At 37.4% G+C, this 19383-nt stretch overlaps 3 protein-coding genes across 4 annotated transcripts; 1 reads left to right on the top strand and 2 right to left on the bottom strand.

Moving 5' to 3' along the window:
- The first annotated feature begins 2868 nt into the window (after window positions 1–2868).
- LOC120783965 (myelin-associated glycoprotein-like) lies at window positions 2869–3926 on the top strand. Its single transcript, XM_040117373.1, has 3 exons — window positions 2869–2908; window positions 2991–3368; window positions 3483–3926. The coding sequence occupies exons 1-3, from the start codon at window positions 2869–2871 to the stop codon at window positions 3752–3754; spliced, it is 690 nt and encodes a 229-aa protein (XP_039973307.1). The 3' UTR covers window positions 3755–3926.
- Window positions 3927–5617: 1691 nt separating this feature from the next.
- On the bottom strand, window positions 5618–11202 carry LOC120783781 (sialoadhesin-like). Of its 2 annotated transcripts, none has more exons than XM_040117002.1 (10): window positions 11103–11202; window positions 9804–9879; window positions 9220–9582; window positions 7853–8140; window positions 7388–7639; window positions 7022–7282; window positions 6823–6913; window positions 6317–6409; window positions 6085–6157; window positions 5618–6005 (listed from the first exon to the last, which is right to left on the bottom strand). In XM_040117002.1, exons 2-10 carry the CDS (start codon window positions 9850–9852, stop codon window positions 5970–5972), a joined length of 1506 nt encoding a protein of 501 aa, XP_039972936.1. In that variant the 5' UTR covers window positions 9853–9879; window positions 11103–11202; the 3' UTR covers window positions 5618–5969. The 2 variants fall into 2 exon arrangements, with proteins under 2 accessions (XP_039972936.1, XP_039972937.1); XM_040117003.1 differs by having other exon boundaries at window positions 11108–11202.
- Window positions 11203–15092: 3890 nt separating this feature from the next.
- Window positions 15093–17271, bottom strand: LOC120783964 (sialic acid-binding Ig-like lectin 13). Its single transcript, XM_040117372.1, is given in 6 exon segments — window positions 15093–15099; window positions 16033–16132; window positions 16268–16564; window positions 16663–16833; window positions 16836–17057; window positions 17171–17271. Coding segments are annotated over 6 exon segments (843 nt in total). The 5' UTR covers window positions 17217–17271.
- Between the last annotated feature and the right edge of the window lie 2112 nt (window positions 17272–19383).

Below are 19383 nucleotides of genomic sequence, written 5' to 3'. Positions count from 1 at the left end.
TTTATAATACAATGGTTAAATCAAATTAGAAGCGAAATGTTATTTTTCATTACTGTGTATATGTGTGTGAGCAATACAGGAACCAAAGTTTAGTACTAGACACCTGAAGATTAGAGATGTTTGTGGATACTTTTGACTCCAGTACATACATGTGAATTGACACATTGGGAATGACACATTTCTGATCTCCTGTTTCTCAAATTGGAATCCAAACAAGTCTTTTTTGTCCTTTCAGAGAGGTATCTTGCATAAATCATGAAAAGAAACTCCCTGAACTGAAGGCCATTGACGAACCCATCTACGTCAACACTGAGGTAATATACCCTCACTCATTTTGATTTTAATATCCTAAGAAGATAGTAGTTAAGACACGTCTGTGACTCTTTTGAAGCTAAGCTTACAGTAACCCAACTTCTGTCTTTGCAGGCCCTTACAGGTCAGATGGATCACAGTATGGATCACATAGACAATATATATGCAAATGTGGATCGTTCAGAATAGTACAAAAGCTGCATCTCACAAATCTCTTTGGACTTAAACTTTGTTTTAAATGCAATCTTTCAATTCTGCATTGTTTTGTGCACATGTTCATGTCTATGTGCAAACATGTGGCATGGTGTGTGGGATGGAAGACACAGGATTAATTTATTTTAAGGAAGAAAGGATGCACAGCATCCACTAAGAGATTTTATATATATATATCATAAAAACTACATGTCATTGCAGAACAAAGAACCGCAGAGTTAAAATTATTCTTTATTTTCTGGCTCATGGTTGCAGAAATTGTGAGAGGCCGGCCAGGAATGGTTCTGTAAAACATGAACTTGCTTGTTTTGCTATGTTCTTTAGAGATGTTTCAGACAAAAATGTGGCCTGTTAATAGTTATGATAGCATTTTCCTTACCAGCACTGTAGAGATTGCGGACTCTTCCCTACATAGTTGGGTACAAACCCAGGGCCTATCAATTACACATCTATGAACCCTGGACCAGAACCTCAATATGAAGTGACTTAATAGTTCTTGTTGGACAGTCAATCGAATGACCACAAAGAGACAGAAAACCACCACAAAGAGATGTAAAACTACGAAGGCAATATGGCTACATTTGTAAATTTGTCCATTTTGCAGTTTTTAAAGCTGTTTGTTACATCTCATGGCTGTTGTTCTTTTTTTTTTGGGGGGAATTTATTATTGTAATCTCCTAAATGAATCTAAAGACTGTGGAGGGAGGGCTCATACTGTATGGCTGTATAAATTCACTTGACCCCTGGCATTTGGTAAATTAATAGTGTTTTTTGTGTTTCATAATATATTTGCAAAATAACTTGCTGTGTCATCTGTGCTGGGGCTGAAACCGCTGTTTTCTTTTTCATTCAGTCTTCTATCTAGAGATTAAATCATTACTAACGGGATGTTTAGTTTAAGGGCATTATCAAAAATAAATGCTTAAAAATGGATGCTGTTGGACAGTGTCACTTATTGTGTTAATAGGAGTGAATGTGCTGTTAAACACTTAGTTAAGTGATCTAACGGCTTCACACATTCTACTTGCCATGCACATTGCCCCGTGAAAGGTGAAAGTGATTGTTGGTCTGTGGCCAAGTGTGACCAACTTTAAAAAAAAAAAAAAAACTCACCACAAGAGATAAAACCAACGAAATAAATGTACTGGTACCAGTGCATTCATATCATTTGATGCACTTATCAATAAAGAAATAATAATATGTATGAATGATATGTATGTTTAAATTATTGAGAAAAACTAAATCCATACATGCACAAACAGCTGTTGGAAGCTAATTTACACCAAACAAAGAAGGCTGACAAGACTTTGCTGAGGAATAAGACTTTCTCGACCTTGGTTGTATCAGTGTCTTGCATACTTGGCAATGGCTTATCATCATAGCTGAGAGTCTGTTGTCTTCGCAGGTTTTGTTTCTCCTGACCGTAGTTTCTCTTATGTGACAGACCAAACTAAACATATGCCTTTAAACCAACATGCAAGAGCTTGAACTACTGCTAGAGTCCCTCCATAGGACACTTTGCTCTCATTCTGAATATGCCATTTTTTCTTTGAGAGGATTTATGATCTAATTTGACTGGCTGTCAGATGACCTTTCAAAATATGGCTATATGCCAGAACAGCAAAGCAGCAAAATTTAGCAATTAAAAATTCCCCTATGTCGTTTTACTCAAAAGGAAATGCGATTAACTGTTGTATTTACCTTAAAAACATCAACAACAAAAACAAAAAAAACTTAAAATAACTGAAATGCACATGTGCTAATGTTACGAACAAACAATTATAACTCCATCTTGCACCACATCTATAGTCTGCTCCCAAGTTTTCTGTATTGCGGACTGGGGGGTTCCCTCGTGCTAGACTCCAGGGCCTTTAGTTTAGAACAAAAAAATGTCTGTCTCTGTTGTTTTTTTCATTAGCAGTGAAGTAAACTGTAGCTTCTGTGCATGACTGGAACTCCGTGTTCTGTGACATTTCTTCCTATATTCCTTTGCTTGTGGAAAAAAAAGTATCAAAAAAGTAACATGTTAAACAGTGAACAGACAGGAGAAAGTAATTCCATACAATGTTGCAACAGCTTCTGTTTTTCACGGCTTCTGCATAAACACCAAATACTCACACTGTGAGCTCAGAGCTTTGCAAAACATTTGGCAACACTTTCAATTTTAAAGGGTGAAGCTAGACTATAAATGTAACACCCAAAGACACCGAAATATTCTCACAAACACTGCAAGTAAAGGCATTCGGAGGTGAGTGACTTATTGCTTTGTGTGAAGATATACAATGGAAATACAGTGTTTTAAATGCGTTTATGCTTTTTTCAAACTTTGTTTTTTTATCAGTAATGGAGCTGAAGTTGTGGCTTTCTTTTCTGTTATTACAAGGTGAGTCTCAAATTAAAAAGCTGTTGTATAAAATACATTATCTTAAACTCAATGATAAATCGGTGTTCTCTCTTCTTTCTAGTGACCCATTGTGTCCAGACCCCTCGTGGTCAATGGACAGCAAACATACCAACAAAGATTCCTGCACTGCAGGGCTCCTGTGTGGTTATTCCCTGCATCTACACTTACCCCAAGCCCATATCAAACAAGATCCTAAACAGGTGGAGAGGATTCTGGAGAAAAGGAAACAAGATTGTCTCAACCAATCTCCTCAAATGGAAACTCCCGAAGGAGTACAAAAAACGAACCCAGTTTCTGGGAGATCTGCAGTCACGCAATTGCACCATGCTGCTGGATGGTGTCAGGGGGACTGATGTTGGCCCTTTCTACTTCAGGATCGAAATGCCACAATACAAAAGCTTCTCCTACACAAAACACACAGTGACCATTGATGTTATACGTGAGTATTACATATATTATTCGAGTGATTTTTAAGGCTACGCACTTATTATTGTTAAGGATGTTTAATTCATTGTATCATGAGCCATGTTAGTATAATATTTAATCTCTGCAGGCGATCCACAGCCTCCAACTCTGTCTGTGAGGGTGAATGACAGAGTAACTGCCTCCTGCTCTGTGTCGCACTCCTGCCCTTTTTCCCCCCCTCAATTCTCCTGGAGTCGCTCTGGAATCGTCTGGCGCCGATCAAAGAGGCTGAATAAATGGAAGTGGGAAACAGTGTCAACCCTGTCCTTTCAACCTCTACCCGCTGACTTCAACAAGACTTTAAACTGTACAGTGCAATACAGAGGAGGCAAGCAGGCAAAGAGCTCCATGAGAATATGACGTGGGCCCAGTGCAAGACCTAAGTATCTCCTTTCATTCTGCGTGGTTTAATGAATTCATGCCACACACTGTATGTCATAAAAATTGAGCCTCTTCCAGTTGCTACATTTGCACGTTTACTGTTCACGCAGATGATGACAGCCGATCCCGTCTACTGTGAAAGAGAGAGAGATTACCCTGCTATCTGGTATGATCAACAGATATACTTTTGGACCAGAGGTGGATCTCCAGAGCACAAACTACTGTGAACGAGTACCACAGTCTGTCAATTAAGAAATACAGAACATTTCACTGCATGCTGTAATGACCAGAAATGACTGCCTGCTCTCTTTAATCTCTTTAATCGTTTTCCACCTCATATCTGTTGTGTTATTAAGATTGACAGACAATATTTGAATTTTTTCGCCTTATAAAAAAAGTCTATGAATAAATTTTGGGTTATTCTTCATTAATCTTTTTTTTTTTTTTTTTCAGTTAATCTAGCTAAATTAGCAGCCTGCAAACAAACTTTGAGCAGATAGTTTTCTTCAGATTTAATGCTTTGTGTCATTTTAATGTGTGTAATTTTTACACAACATAAATTAGACTAAAAAATATATAGGCATGGAGGAAGATTTCTTATTGGCATTTTGTCCCTAACTATGAGTTTTCTTTCATTATTAAAAAAAATAAAATGTGTATATTTTGTCAAAACACACAGATCTTTTAAAACCAGTGAGGAAAATGTAGATTAAATTACTTCAGAATCCTCTGTTGTGCATAATTTGAAAATAGATGACAACCCCTATGCTTGTAAGCAACACACAGACATAACTTAACTGACCTCATTTTGGCAATTCCTTCATCTTCCCTTGTTAATTGTGTTCTTTGTACTCCTCTGTCCCTGTCAGACACAGTCTCCCTCCCAGGGTCCTGCATTGCATGGAACTTTTATCAGCTGTCGTTCCTCAGCCATCCACCAGGTGCCATCAGAGTTTCCTTCCTTCCTATCCCAGTCACCTGACCTTCAACCGCCCATTCGCACACCTCTTCCAAGTTTCCCAAGACCCACCAGATAGTAGCGTGTTTCGGTGTGTTTTCACTCATGCTGTTCATGCTGTTGGCTCACGTCCTTGCCACCTTGCCTGTTTGGGACTTGGCCATTGTTTGATTAAAGTCTTTTCACTTCACCTATCTGCCTGTCTGCATTTAGGTGCTCTGTACACCAGCCGTGACATTAGACCAGTTAAATGTGGTTGGCCATCTTTCCCCCATCTTACCAAAAACATAAAACCAAATGTGAGTTTGTGTTTGTGTCTGAAATGTGCGATGCCATCCATTCGGTACTCTTATCTGTCAGCCGAGACAGTGAATAGCTTCCCCTTTGCCTTCCTGTCAATTTACCATCAGCACACTTCCAAGCCTCTTGAAGGTTTTACCACTTTGAGCTGAGCACACACAAGATGTTTTTACATCCGCTGTATTCACTCAATCTGCTAAAAAAATCTATGAGGCTGCACTTAAGAGGTGCTTTCATGCACACAGATACATTTACAGTACAGACTTTGGTAAACTCAACTAGTTAATGTGGCATTAAAATGACTCTTCCCCAATGTTTTTACATTGTCATACTACAACTCTTTATGAAAAGGTGTCTGTATTGTGCTGCTGTGAAGGGAGAGACCACAGTGAGCCTGTTGCTTTCACAGCAGTGCACAAAACGATCGGCACTTCAGCTGCACTCAGCAGGAAACCAGTATTTCAAAACTTTAGCAGCTATGTTCTTATCCGTCCAGCTCACTTTAGTAGTGTAACTTGTGCCGTATGTGTTGTTATCGAATGACTTTTACTGTATGAGTTATCAAACATTTGCAAGTGAATTATTACAACAGTTTAATGGTGATTTAATGGTGGTTTATCATAGATAAGCAACACATAGTTGAGTTTGTATTATTGTTGATCAAACAAGCAGTCAGGAAAGGTTTTGGACAAGAGATACAATAACTGCAAACACAAGTACAATAATCAAAAACTTTTTTTAGACTTGAACAACTTTTTTTTCCCGAGAAAGTATTCTGCGAATTGCAGGTTACAGAAAAATAATACTTATGTAATATATACAGAAAACAGCATATCAGCATTTCTATCTTTTTTCTTTTATACAACTGTTTTGACTCACATCAACTGGATAACACACAGAGGGAATGCAGCGGCACTTCCAGTGAACTCAATGGTGTTACATATTGGCGTATATGGCATCATCCCAGTTAGTCTGTATAGGAAATAAAATTAACTCGCTCTCTTCTTTCATGCATGGAAAAAATGAACGAATGAAGAATTACTTCACATACCTCCATGTTGCCATACACGTGATCATTGGCATGGTTGTCAGGATGCTGTACATCATCGTAGTCAATCTCTTTACTGAGAACAGAATGTAGAAAGCAAACAGGTTTTTTTTTATATAAACCAATTTACACATGCAGTGAATACACATTATTATATGCAATTTTAGCTTCCTTGTGTAATTTTAAATCATGAGGAAATTTTTGCTTAGTCCAAACTGAGGTTAATAACTGTAACCTTTTTGTAGTAGCGTACTGAGAGCGCTCCTCAGCTTTGTTTGTTGTCATGGCACTCATGTGAGGTGTTGGCGTATCTCCAGATATCCCCCTACTGGAAGAATAATAAATTTTAACTAATGATCTTGAAAAAAAAAAAAAAAAAAACTACCGACACTTTACAAAACCAATTAAACCCAGCAATGCAAAGTTTGCATTGCTGAACACAGCAACTGAACACTGACTATCATGTCCTATGATCCCACTGCTAAAAAAGAGGTCAAAGTATTATAAGACACATTTCCACTCTATATTAACAAATACCTCTGCATGCATGATTTAAAGGTATATCTTATTTCTGCTGTCTGTTTACAGTTGATTAAAAAAAAAAAATATTAAACACTTTTTAAAGGTCTTTTAGCATTCAGATTATGATGCTTAAACTAAAAAATATAACAGAAAAGAAAAAAACAGAATAATTTTTCTATATGCTTTCAGTGAGATGAAATATTTTCTATATAAACTTACCATTTTTTTACAAATCCCACTACTATTAAAAATGTCACCAAAACCACACCAGCTCCAATGGTCACGGCAGTATAGAGATTCTGCATCTTACCTGTCCAAACAGAAGCCATGTGCAGTCATTTTTCTCTTTTTCTACAATTCATACTAACAGGGATATTAGACATGTCATGCGTTCTACAAATTCTAAACACCTCCTTACCGTTGACAGGTAAAGAAAGTATGTGGCTGGCATTGCCCACTGTGTTGTTTACCAGACAGTGGACAAACTCAGAAGATCCAAAGTCTGCCCGCAGAGTCCCAATGGAAATAGAGCCATGCTGCTCTATTTTGGAGACTGGCAGGACTCTGTCAGAAAGCACAAAATAGACCATGCAGGGAGGCTTGGACTCCACAATGCACACGCACTTTACCAGTTCCCCCTCTGAGGAGCAGGAGGAGACGGTCTTAATCTCAGGGGCATCTGTAAAGACAAATAATGCAGTCATGAGTTAGCCATACTTCTATTACATATGTCTAAGTAAAAATGATCCACTTTATCATTACATTTCGTGGATTGCTTACTTACATAACACACTGAGCTGCACAGGGCTTGATTTGCCTTGCCCTAGTGTATTGATGGCAGTACAGTACAACGGGCCCATGTGTCTGGAAACATTTGGCAACGTGTATAGGTTTCCCTGATGCAGCTGAGCACCAGTTTCATTATGCCACTCATAGCTGCTGGCGGGAGGGTGAGCATCACTGGAGCATTTCAGCTGCACAGCTTCTCCCTCCTTTACATCTGGCTTGTACTCAACCTTCACATTCACCGGGGTGTCTGCATGGAAACATACACTTAGCTGTTCGTGATACCATGGTTGTTTGTTACAGACATATGTTTACATTTTGTACTCTCTTACAAAGTAATGTCAAAGCTGAACTGGGGCCACTCCACATACACAAACAAGACAATAAGAATCTAGAGCCGGGACAGCAAAAAACCTAAATCCAGTATGTAACATATCATCACCCTAAAATTTCTGCAGCTTACATTTTACTTTGAGGAGCTTGGATGTTTCCTGTTCCTGCCCTCCGATGTGTCTTATAGCGCATAGTAAAGGCTTGTTGTGGTCAGCCCTGGTAGGGTGGAAGGTCAGAGTAGCTGTTGCTTTCCACTGGCCATCGTCAAAGTTCAGTGAATGGAAATGTTCCTTTCCAGAATGACTCCATCTGAAGACAGGAGGAGAGGTGGGACAGGAGGGAGACACCGAGCAGGACGCCAACACAGTTTCACCCTCCACTATTTCCTCTTTCACAGAGACAGCGATATTTAGTTTACCTGTAAAAAGAAGAAAGGTTCTGATAAGGCTACTGCATGTAGGGGAGAGCACTTCAAGCTTAAAGCACTTAGCACTTGAAGCTTTTTATTCTGGACTCACTTGTTTCAATATTTAAAGAAAATTTTGGAGGCATTTCAATTGACAAAAAGAAAAAGAAAGATCACAAATCACAAGCCTGCTGAAATTAAATATGGTGATTAAAGTTCAACAAAGGAACTGACTGCTAAAATATGTTACAGAGGAATGTGGGGTAAAGGTATTGAAAGAAAGATATTTCCTGTTTTATTCGAGTGGTTGCCCTCAAATAAGGCTTCATTTCTAAAAAGCAGTCCTAGAGTAGAAACTCAATTTTGGTATGACAACTTAACTTACACATAAATTCAAATGTTTTCTGTCTGATTTCAAGCTTTAGGAAAGATAAAAATGTTGATAGAACATCTGAGGGCACAACATGGAGTAGTTCTAAAGATGGGTGGCATTTTCTTTCAATATCACACATCTGTGTAGAGAAATGAAACTTTACTTAAACTGTTTTATGATCAAAGTTATTTAAAGCAAGAGGAGGGCAACCAGTGACAAATAAGGAACAGGGAGTTTGATTGTTGTTTAAATGAAAAAACCTAAATGATTACTTTGCTTTTGGGGTTATACTTTAGTTACAACCTGAACTTTCCAATACAATAAAACTGAAATAAACCATAGAAGTAAACACTGTTGTGTAGTTTTGTGTACTTTTTCTTTTTTTGCTAGTAATTCTAATGGACTTTTATCTTGTTTGCACAAATGTAATATCATATCTGAAGTTGCATGAGTCATTGAATAATGTAAGGAATGTAAACAAATTACTGTAAAATGTTCCTATTGCACTTCGTTCCAACAGTGACCTCACACTCTTCACTGACCTCTGATCAGTACAAATGGCAAGTGTCCGTACTGATGAATTAAAAATACAAATACTCAAAAATGCAAAACGTGAAAACATTTCAAGAACACTGGAATTAAAGATGGAATTATGGGAAAATTCAGGCTCTAGCTGTACTGTTAAAGATGTTTATTGAAAGTAGTTAATAATACTTACTAATCATTGTAATGGAGACTTTGTTGTCTTTGTAAGAAAAGTTGTTATGGTCTGCAATTTCAATCCTGAAATAAAAAGGCCCCCTGTCACTTTGTTGAAGGGGATCAATCTTCAGCGAACAGTTCCTCTGTGTGATGTCTCCCAGCAGCTCTGCCCGATTTTTATACTGCTGCACAATTTTAGACTTAACTGGGTGATAGACGATGAGACTTGTTTCCTCGGTCCAAATCCCGGTGAATTTAGTGACCCTCTTACCTGGATTGGGGTAGTTAAATGAGCAAGGAATCACCACACAGGATCCAGGGAGACCTTCAACTGAGGATGGCAAGTTAATGGTCCAAGACGAGGGTTCACTTAGGACAGCTGTGGTAAAATGTAGAGAAAAATGTGTTGAAATGAAACCAAAAGAGCAGAATGAACACAGCCTGTAGTCGAGTCATCTTAAAAATACAATTACAAATTCACCTGAAAATGAAATTATTTGCCTGAACAAAGGAAATAATGATACACCACAAATAACAATTGTACTTCTTGTGAACAGTAAAGATTATTGCTGGATATACAGAAGAGAGAATGCACTATACCTTGAACGCAAAGCCACACAAATAACAGAGGCCATTTCAAAGCAACCATCTTGTCTTCTCAGGGTCAGACCTGCAACTAAAGTGACAAATATTTCCAGGCGGGTCACTGTCATTTCCCTCTGATAAGAAATGACTTGTCTGGTTTCCATTCCACTTTTAATACACCACACATCCACTATGTTATACACAAAATCTGACTTTTGTCTCATCAGCTATATAAAAGGGTCTATCGTATTAGTCATCATTTAAGTTTGTTTTTTTCTTACATTGTCTTGTGCTATCAATTATTTTCACCTAAGCTATATATTTCTTTCAGCTTGTATTGTCACGCACAAAAAAGGGAAGAAGTGTTATAATATATATATATATATATCACTACCTTTATATCACAACTGTGCCATCCAGCTGCTCTCACTTCCTTCTCTGGACATACAGGAATTTGATTTATTTTAGTAATCATGACTTCTCCTATTTTATTTATGTAAGACATTTTTAACCACTTCATGAAACCTAGACTCCTTGAACTCATCACCACTGACCAAAAACACTAATAACGCAATTTTTTTTTTTTTTTTAAATATGATGAACCAAAAGAACCAAAAGCTTCTAAAAATTGCTCATTTGATATTCAGATTATATAAAGCATTATAACACTGACTTACTGTAAGTACATTAAATACTGATAATGGGCAATCTGTTGGTAAGAGCCCTTTCTGATGATTTGCTTACTTGAGTTTAAAGAGACAATACCTGTAAAACTGCTTAATTATGCACTAATTTGCTCAATAGTGGGGCTGTCACTTTTTCAATATTGATTTGTTAATGGTAGAAAAATGCTGGTGTCATTTGCTATATTATAGTTTATTATTTGCACAGGCTGTGTGTAAATTTGCTTGTTGTGTCAGACAGGAAAGCGAACAGGAGAAAGCAGTGACCAAACTTTAGAGAAGACCACAAACATGTTTTCAAAAAAAAACTGAGTACTATGACTTTTGCGCTAAAATCAAATCAAGAGGCCGAAACAGTGTCAGCTGGAAAGTTAGAATATAATTGTCCAACAACCTTGCTTACATCTGAGTTACAGACTTTGTTCGCTCCAGAGAAAGGACTTGACAATAATGTTAAGATATAATACAATGATACAAGATCCATGATGTACAAAGATGAAACACTGTCCTGAACATTAAATGCTGGTTGAAAGCAATGACATGTAAACTCATTGAAAAGTCAATAGAAGTTCAGCTACTAATTTAATAATATTAAACTAATTTTCTACAAGGAAAATGACCTTTGCTGTACCTTACACTGCATTGTTATAGATGAAGAGTTGTGAAGACAGGATTTCCTTGTTTCAGTGGTGCTAATGTCAGAGGATCGCCTGTCTTATATTTGAACAGCTCTGCACGTCAAACGGAAATTCTGAAAAACACCTGGCATCAAATGCAAAAAAAAATATATGTATATACATATATATATATCAAGGTGTCACTTCCTGTTCATGAGCTCACACCTACAGTTTTGTGCTGAAAGAGAAAATGTCTTAGCAGAAGTGTCCTGTGAAATACCCCCAATGCTGCAGTAGCATCACAGGGGCTGTTTGCCTTCAAACATCACAGCTGAGAGGATCCACTTGCTGAGGTGTTGCATAGATTTAATTGTCCACAGTGAATTCAGTCATTCATGGACCCTGATCTCCAACAAAAGCAGGGTTTAGCATTTCGCCCCTGTTCGGATAAAAACGGTCGCACTCTTGGACAGCTAGATCAACATAACCGATGCTGCGAGTGACGTGGACCTTTTTCACAGAGAGTCTTTGCTTTCCTTGAACTCTCCAGAGATCCTCCTCGCATAGTGTCAAAAAGTCCTCCAGCTTGATTGTGTCTTCTTTCTGGCGCCCCCAGGACAGTTTCCTGGGAGTAGGAGTGATGAAGCCGGTGGAAGCTGAGGTACCCATGACAGAAAATGTGCTTGATCTGAAAGTTTGGGATTTGCAAGGAGCAAATCTGTGAATAAAAAAAAAACGGAAATGCACCAAATGAATGTCTGTTAGTTATTACACGTGACTTTTAAAACACAATTATGTTAAACTGAAGAATCCACATAAAAAAGTTTTCTGCCTGTTTAATGAAATAGACCTCTGCGATGTTCGTTCTTGCTGCTGGTTTATCTGCTCAAGTTCCAGCACTGAATCAGAAGTGTCAGGCCCCTCCATTTTAAAGACTGCCCTGCAGTGCACACTGAAGGCCTGACCTCGTCTGTCGTCAGAGGAACAATTCATCAGATCTCTCTAGATGAGATTAAACACAGCAGTAACAATACAAGTTAAACACTGCTGATTAATGGATCTCATACTCAGTCGTTTATCTTAATCAGCCAGCCAATGAATGAATGAATGAATCAATCAATCAATCAATCACTGGGGAATTCCTTTAATCACAAATGCACATTTAAAGAGTTTGAACCCTTCATTGTCTAAAAATTGTAATTGTATGAATTTATTGTAAACTGTGTCATCATTGTTTAAATTTGATTTCTTTAGTTTCAGTTATCATCCATTGACTTTTGGTGTAATAAAAACAGGAAAGGCTTATTATAACCACTAGTGTCCACTAGTCCATAGTCTATTGAAACTTTTTTTGGCTTCAGAATTACACTGTTATTGCTCTCAAGGTAACGAAACGAGAGTAACTAATAGAAAGCATTTTTAGACCTCAAAACCTTTAAGTCAGTGTATCCTGCCCTCTCCCCAAAGTGGTGTTTAGCTCAGAGTTTTTTTACTTTGTTTCTCAATGGGAATTTGGCTGGATGGTTTTGAAATCAGAGACTGTATGGAAATGATTGAGAACATATAGTAACCTAATGATGCAACCTGTCCAATCTTTATTTTTCAAGTGAAAGCTGTCAGTCATTTCCTATAACAAGTTTCACCCGTATAACCGCTATATTACTGCAGTTCTGCTTTCTGCAAGAAAGATGCAAGGAGATGTAAAAGAAGGTATCCAACAACGTTCAATCACTAGCAAAGATCCACGTTTCTTCTGTTTCTCAAAACAAACATACTGATCCTATTAGCGTCAGGTGTATTTTGATGAGGAGAGTAAAGCATTTTTAGAGTATCCATCCTTCAGCAAAAAAAAAGAAGTACATACTTTATCCCTCCCCTTTCTCTGACCCCCCTCCCCTATTCACAGTCAGTTTTGGACTGTCCGTCATGTGTTTTAATCCGATCTGTTATGTCAGCGCTATGTGACTATTTTACTATGACTAGTTTAATTCTCATCTCCTGAACTTCCCAATTTAAAATGTAACTTTTCTAAATAAAATCAGATTATTTTCTTACTTGGAAGCATTTCTAGATAGAGGTGTAAAGTTATAGTCGACTGAAAGACAAACGTCTGGAGAAATCCTTAATTTGGTGCAGTTACAATTTGGAATTCAATTTAGTTAGTTGAAGTTTGCGTCATTGTAACCAAGTGGGCTGTATCAGTTGATACCAGTAACTGATTATTATAGACACTTACAATGATTGTTTTCTCTCAGTGTATTCCACTAAAGATGTAAAGCAATGGCACAGACATTTTTTTTTTTCTGATTCATGTCACTACATCGGTCACCTTGAACTATTGATTTGTTGAGGGGAGCCACAGAAACTCTTGAACTTTCCATCACACTTGTCAACTAACTCAGTTTGTATCGACTCCTTGTTTTACCCCCACCCTTTGATGACTTCAGTTCTTCATCAGTTTTAAAGCACCACCATCTGGCCAACAGGACCGAATGAGTACTGAGAGTGGCCATTTTATTAAAAACATCCATGCCAGCAAGTCCTAAATAACCTATTGTCCAAAAAGGGTTTCTCTGACTTGTCTGGTTTAGGAGTTCCAGATTTGCTCCAGCAAAATGTAGTTGAATAAAGAAGTCAGTGCCAAATATCTCTGACTGTTACATTTACATAAAACCTTAGCAAAGCTGTTACTTAGAGTATGCAGAATGAGGACGGTTTGTACATGGACTGCTCTCCCTTCTGGAGGACAAAGGTACTACCAGTCAAGTAATAATGAAACAATCACCTCACACCGAACACAAAGCAAGATTTAATGTACGAAGAAAAATGTTTACAAGGCTGATACATCTATTCAGGGAACAGGAAGTGGTGTGTGGAAATTTAATTGAGATCTGTTATTGAGATGGAAAAGTAGTTTTAACATTCTTCTCTTTAAACTGAGATTAAAACACTTTTAGACGAGCTACTAAGGTTTATAAAAGTTCAGTTAACATTATTAACAGAAAACACACATTCACATCACACAGAACAATCCTGTGAACTCTGGCTATAATTATCAGCTGAGAAAACCAAACACTGTGTCTCTAATATCACAAGCCAGTGGAGGGTGGATAATGTTTTGGTTGTAGAATATGCGTTTAACAACCGAAAAGTGTATTTTTTCCGCATAATCTGAATTTTTGTGATGGAAAAACAAACCAGAATAAATACTAAGAAAGGATAATTTGCCATTTACAGACTCTATACTGACTTCTAACTGAGTTTATAGTACAAAACTTTGCTTTTCAGGGAATTAGGCTGCTGCAACATTCAAGCTTTGTTAACAAAACGTTACATCTTTTTTTGTGTTCCATTTCTTTTAAGTTGCTATTAATGTAATGTAATTTTTTCTGATGCTAATATGTCAATAGTTTGCAAGTGAGCATAAATTCTCAGCATTTGCATCTTGACTTCATTTCAGTAAGAAAAAGACATATTTCATCCTTCGATTATCTGAAAGAACAAGAAAATAAACCTTTGATACATTTTGATTTTTTTATGTTTGATATTCAAACTTGCATTAACCCCTAAAATATCAAATGATGAGATGCCATGTGAAAAGCGGTCACTTATAGTACCAAACCCATAGAGTATTCACCTAACTCTGTAGCTCTGCAGGGTTTCTTTTTAGCATCTTTTAGACCAAGAAGGTTAAACATCTAGAAACTAAATACAATCCTATCTTTATTAGGAGTAACTGAATAATTACACCTCATTTACACTTGGTATTGACATGTGGTCTATATCTAGATATCTTCTGTCTGGATACAGAAAAAAATTGCATGTCAATGCAAGGTGTAAATGCACACAGAACACATTGCAATCAGAATGCGACTGGCCAGGACTGTGATCAGATCTAAGCCAGGACGTACAGTGTGGCCACATCGTGAAGAAAAAACCCAATTCCACCTCTTACCGCTATTTGAAGTAAACTTGGTAAAACACACGAGAGACACGTTGAGAAGTTAAGATCTGTTCACAATGGGGGCAGAATAGAGACAACAAGATAACTCTTATTAATACCAAGTGTAAATGTAAAGGTTTGTGATCACATCATTATCTAATTAACATATTCACATACAGGTCATATGTTAATATCAGGTGTGAATGGGGTCCCCCCCCAAAAAATCCTGATCTCCTATGGGACAGTAATGTTGCATTGTGTCTGCTGGAAGCAAGGAGCTGCCCCCTTGTGGCATTTTGGTTTAACTGTGAACAACACAATTAATGAAGAAAACTTGCACGAACGCATTTCTGTATTCAGGTACTCTTTTTCAATTCTCACCATGACACTCGGTTCCTGATAAGGCCCCAAAATAAAAAAGAAGAAAATAATATAAAATTATTCACATATTAAATATAGGTATAAAGTCAAAAACAGATGAAAAAATAAACATGCCACTGCTGCAGAAATCTGTGAAATGAATGTGAGAATGTGAAGGTTTGGAATGGTCACTAAACTATAATATCTATGAATTTAAAAACCCTTGAAAAGCCTCTTACCTGTAATCAGAATGGCTTACAGTAATTTCAGCTTTTTTCTTTTATTGCTTTATGAGATAAACCCAAAAAATCCCTTTTTTTCTCACCTGCGAGACATCCTGGACAGCCGATTCCACATGCTAAATATGACCGGGAAAATAAAATACATGAATAACATTCTCATAAGACTGGAAGAAATAAAAATCAGTGTAGCACTACAAACTGAATCTGATCTGAAACATTTTAGTACTTACGTGCCTTCTTGATTTTGGAGCTCTGCAATGCGTTTCCTAAGCAGACAGAAAAATGTCCTTTTATTTAGGAGCATATTTTAGAACTTAAAAGTAAGACATACAGTCCCTCTTTGTTAATTTAAAGTACTGAAGGTTTTGCTCTCCGTAAAGTGATATGTAATGAACACACTTGTATTTTTTCACCATGAAAATGCAGAAGACTCCAAAAATCATAGCGGTACCAATCCCTACTACAGCAGGAATGATGATGTGGTTATAGTTTCCTGTACCTACAAATAGACAGAATTTATATCAGAGACATTCTTCCTTTAAATCGCACAAATGGGAGGAGGACAAAATCCAGTATATCAACTTCAAAATAAAGGACACCCTCAAAAGTCCACAACAAAGTGAAAAGATCTTACGTTTTAAGTAGAGTTTCAGCGTTGCAGAGGATGTCTTCTCTCCATTAAATGTAGCTGTGCAGGTGACTTCACTGTGATCATCCTTCTCCTCAGGAATGAACGTCATGATGGATTGTAGCTCCCAATTGCCAGAATGAATTTCTCTGTGAACCTCAGTGACCCCATCTGTTGTGCTCCTACTCCATGTGAGTTTAGGTACATGGGATGAACAGGTGTGGGTGACTGAGCAGGTGACAATGTAAGGACGTCCTTCAGTGGCTGTCTTTGCGTGACGGAGTTCAGGCATTGGAGGATCAGCTATAAATGAACAAAGGTAGATTTAAAATAAGAGGCAAATCGCTGTAACATAGAAAAGGGGTGTAGATTTATGAAATCTCAGAGAGTTGGTGACTTACCAAGCATATTCAACGCGACACAATCCTCAACAAAAGAGAACTTGTCTTTAGTGGATGTATCAGTCTCTGTTCGTGCTAGTTCAATCCGGAAACAGAAAGGGCCATTGTCGTGATTTTTAATTTCAGTCATTTCTAAGGTGCAGTTGTTCTGACCCAATTTACCAACAACCGCGTGCGACCCCTGAAGTTTTCCAAGACCCTCGTCTGATCCTCGTAATAGATTAATTCATTTTTGTTATTTGAACGATGCCAGATCCCTCTGAGTCTGGAGGAGGGCAGGTTTTCTTTAGGATGAGTGAATGAACAGGGTACCACAACACACGATGTAACCAAGGCGTCAAGGCTTTTCACAACAGTGGCCTTCCATTCTTCACTAAACACGGGGCTGCAAGTAGCTGAAAGAGAAAAGTGGAAGTCACAAAGAAATGAAGTATAGTTATTGTTTCTTTTTATTAACTAGGGTATGTGAGAATAAGACTGGAAACAAAGAGGCGACTAGATTTGTTACCTGCAAGAAGCAGACAGAATATCTTCATGTTTCCCTCTTTGTCCATTGGCGCAATACACTGTGTGATGTTTAAATTGAATGAAAGCTAATGAAAAATAACATCACAAGCTGAGAGTGGAACTTCTTCAAACAGCACTAATCTTCAAATACAAGAAATGTTTATTTATACAGCAAATACTCTTATTTTTAATGTCCTAATGAGGATATACATATGTGAAACAATAGCTAACAGATAAACCATTAATTTTCTCATCAAAAGTTAAAACAGTTCATTTCATGTGTGTTTTGGTTACACTCTCTTTCTGTTCCTGTTCTGTATGTGACTATTTTCAAAAGGTAAGCCACACTATGAATACATGAATCTAATCAGCAGGACAAACGGTAAGTAAAAAAAACAAGAAACAAAGAAAAAAGAAACAAAATATCTAAGCCACATCATTGTTGAGCCCTCCGGTATTTTAGAAACTTTCAATATGGAATAGTTAAAGATAGTTAAAGTTAATAGTTAAAGTTTAAAGCAGATGTAGTAGATGCAGTAGTAGTAGAGTTAATAGTGCAGAAAGCATGGTTTGGTGTCTTATCTATGTGCGTGAACTCAGAGTTATAGACCTCTTCTATGTTTGCAAGGAAGAATTATAATGATGAGCATGCAGTCACATAGTTGAAAGTATCCATGATCTCACAGTGCAGTCAGAAAAATGAGAACAGTGAAATATTTGTTGCACTGACTACACGCCGCAGCAGACACAGAGATAATCTCGATTGAAAAATTGCAAAGTGGTCCACCAAAATGCCACAAAACCTGAGGAAATTATTATGAAGCTTCTTAAAATGTTTGAAATGATCATTTTTGTCTTACATTCTCTCTCATTATGAGTAAATCCTGCTTCTACATCAATGGGGGTTCCACTGATCTTGAAAATGTACACCTATTTTAGATCAGCTCTATCATTTCCACAAGTCTGTTATTTATTTATTTTATTTTATTTTGTGTAGGAAACAGTTAAAACCCTTAATTCTGTATAGTGTTGTCAAAGTCTAGACATGCCTTTTGTGTTGAATCAAGAATTTTGGAGTGCACTCAAGGTCAGCACTTTTAACCGATGCATCGACTCTGGGTGGGGGGTATATTATTTTTGTTTGTCGTGTGCTTGTGGTTCACTGGTTTTTTCTCTTTCTCTATAGTCAGTTGTTAGAAACACTAAAAATGATCACTGATGTCTTTTCTTCAGTTCTCTTAACCTACAAATATTAGAAAAACATTATTCACTCTCCCGCCAAGTCTACGTCATTTCAGTTGCCCCAAACTCAACTCCTACATCAGCCTACATGAGTCTCATGTTTTACCGTTTTACAGTGCAGTCAGAAAAAATGAGAACAGTAAAATATGTGTTGCATTGACTACACGCTCCAGCGGATTGGATTTTAAATGAAATAATGGATATGAAACTAACATTCAATCATTTAATGTTACATTTATTGTCACACCAAAAAACGACAGTCTTCCGGGAAACAGTCATGCACGCTGTTATTTTTGGACATGGGAGCTAAAACTAACCACGCCTCTGAAGCACGTTTTTTATTGTAAAAGTGAAACATACATGCTTTACTTTGTATAGCTGTCAGTAAATCTGGCAGAGACAGTTTTATTTTTTCTCTCTCTCTGCCTGACTGTCTTTCAAGAAATTTTTCTCAAACCTAGCTTATACTGTAATACGTACCCATTTCCCCTCTGATTCCAGGCAGAAGAGCTTGCAGAGCATGCACCTGCAATGCCTCATTAGGCCTTACAGCCTTACATTTAAAAAAGGAGATAATAATAACATCAAACAGATTCGTGTGCACCACGGGTCATAGGGGGTGTGTCTGGCCCCATGCAGAGGACAGTGATTGTGTCTCTATATCAGGGCTTTTTTCCCCATATCACAGTCAAACAAGAAGCTAATATTCATTTTTAGAAAGACATTAAGAAACAGAATACATATGGATCTTGTGATTATTGTACTCATCAAATGTTATCTTTAGCAGAGAGAATTTTAAATTCTAAGTTCTGCTCAGCTCTGTATGCGTGCTTCCTTCAGTCCGCAAACTGGACTATACTATCACTTTGATAGTTAAGAAAATTTACCTATTAACTAAGTTATTGATCAAACCTGCACGAAAGGCATGTCTAGACTTTGACAACACCATACAGAATTAAGGGTTTTAACTGT

This window comes from Xiphias gladius, chromosome 22 (assembly GCF_016859285.1).
Source record: "Xiphias gladius isolate SHS-SW01 ecotype Sanya breed wild chromosome 22, ASM1685928v1, whole genome shotgun sequence".
Classification (NCBI taxonomy): Eukaryota; Metazoa; Chordata; class Actinopteri; order Istiophoriformes; family Xiphiidae; genus Xiphias; species Xiphias gladius.
This window is presented reverse-complemented; position numbering and strand designations above follow the sequence as displayed.

Coding starts and splice junctions, on each gene's coding strand:
- LOC120783965 (XM_040117373.1), top strand. CDS start 2,869: ATGGAGCTGAAGTTGTGGCTTTCTTTTCTGTTATTACAAG. Junction 2,909..2,990: donor TTCTTTTCTGTTATTACAAG/GTGAGTCTCAAA, acceptor TCTTCTTTCTAG/TGACCCATTGTGTCCAGACC. Junction 3,369..3,482: donor AGTGACCATTGATGTTATAC/GTGAGTATTACA, acceptor TAATCTCTGCAG/GCGATCCACAGCCTCCAACT.
- LOC120783781 (XM_040117002.1), bottom strand. CDS start 9,852: ATGGTTGCTTTGAAATGGCCTCTGTTATTTGTGTGGCTTTGCGTTCAA. Junction 9,583..9,803: donor TGTGTGGCTTTGCGTTCAAG/GTATAGTGCATT, acceptor ATTTTACCACAG/CTGTCCTAAGTGAACCCTCG. Junction 6,158..6,316: donor CAGTACGCTACTACAAAAAG/GTTACAGTTATT, acceptor TTCTGTTCTCAG/TAAAGAGATTGACTACGATG.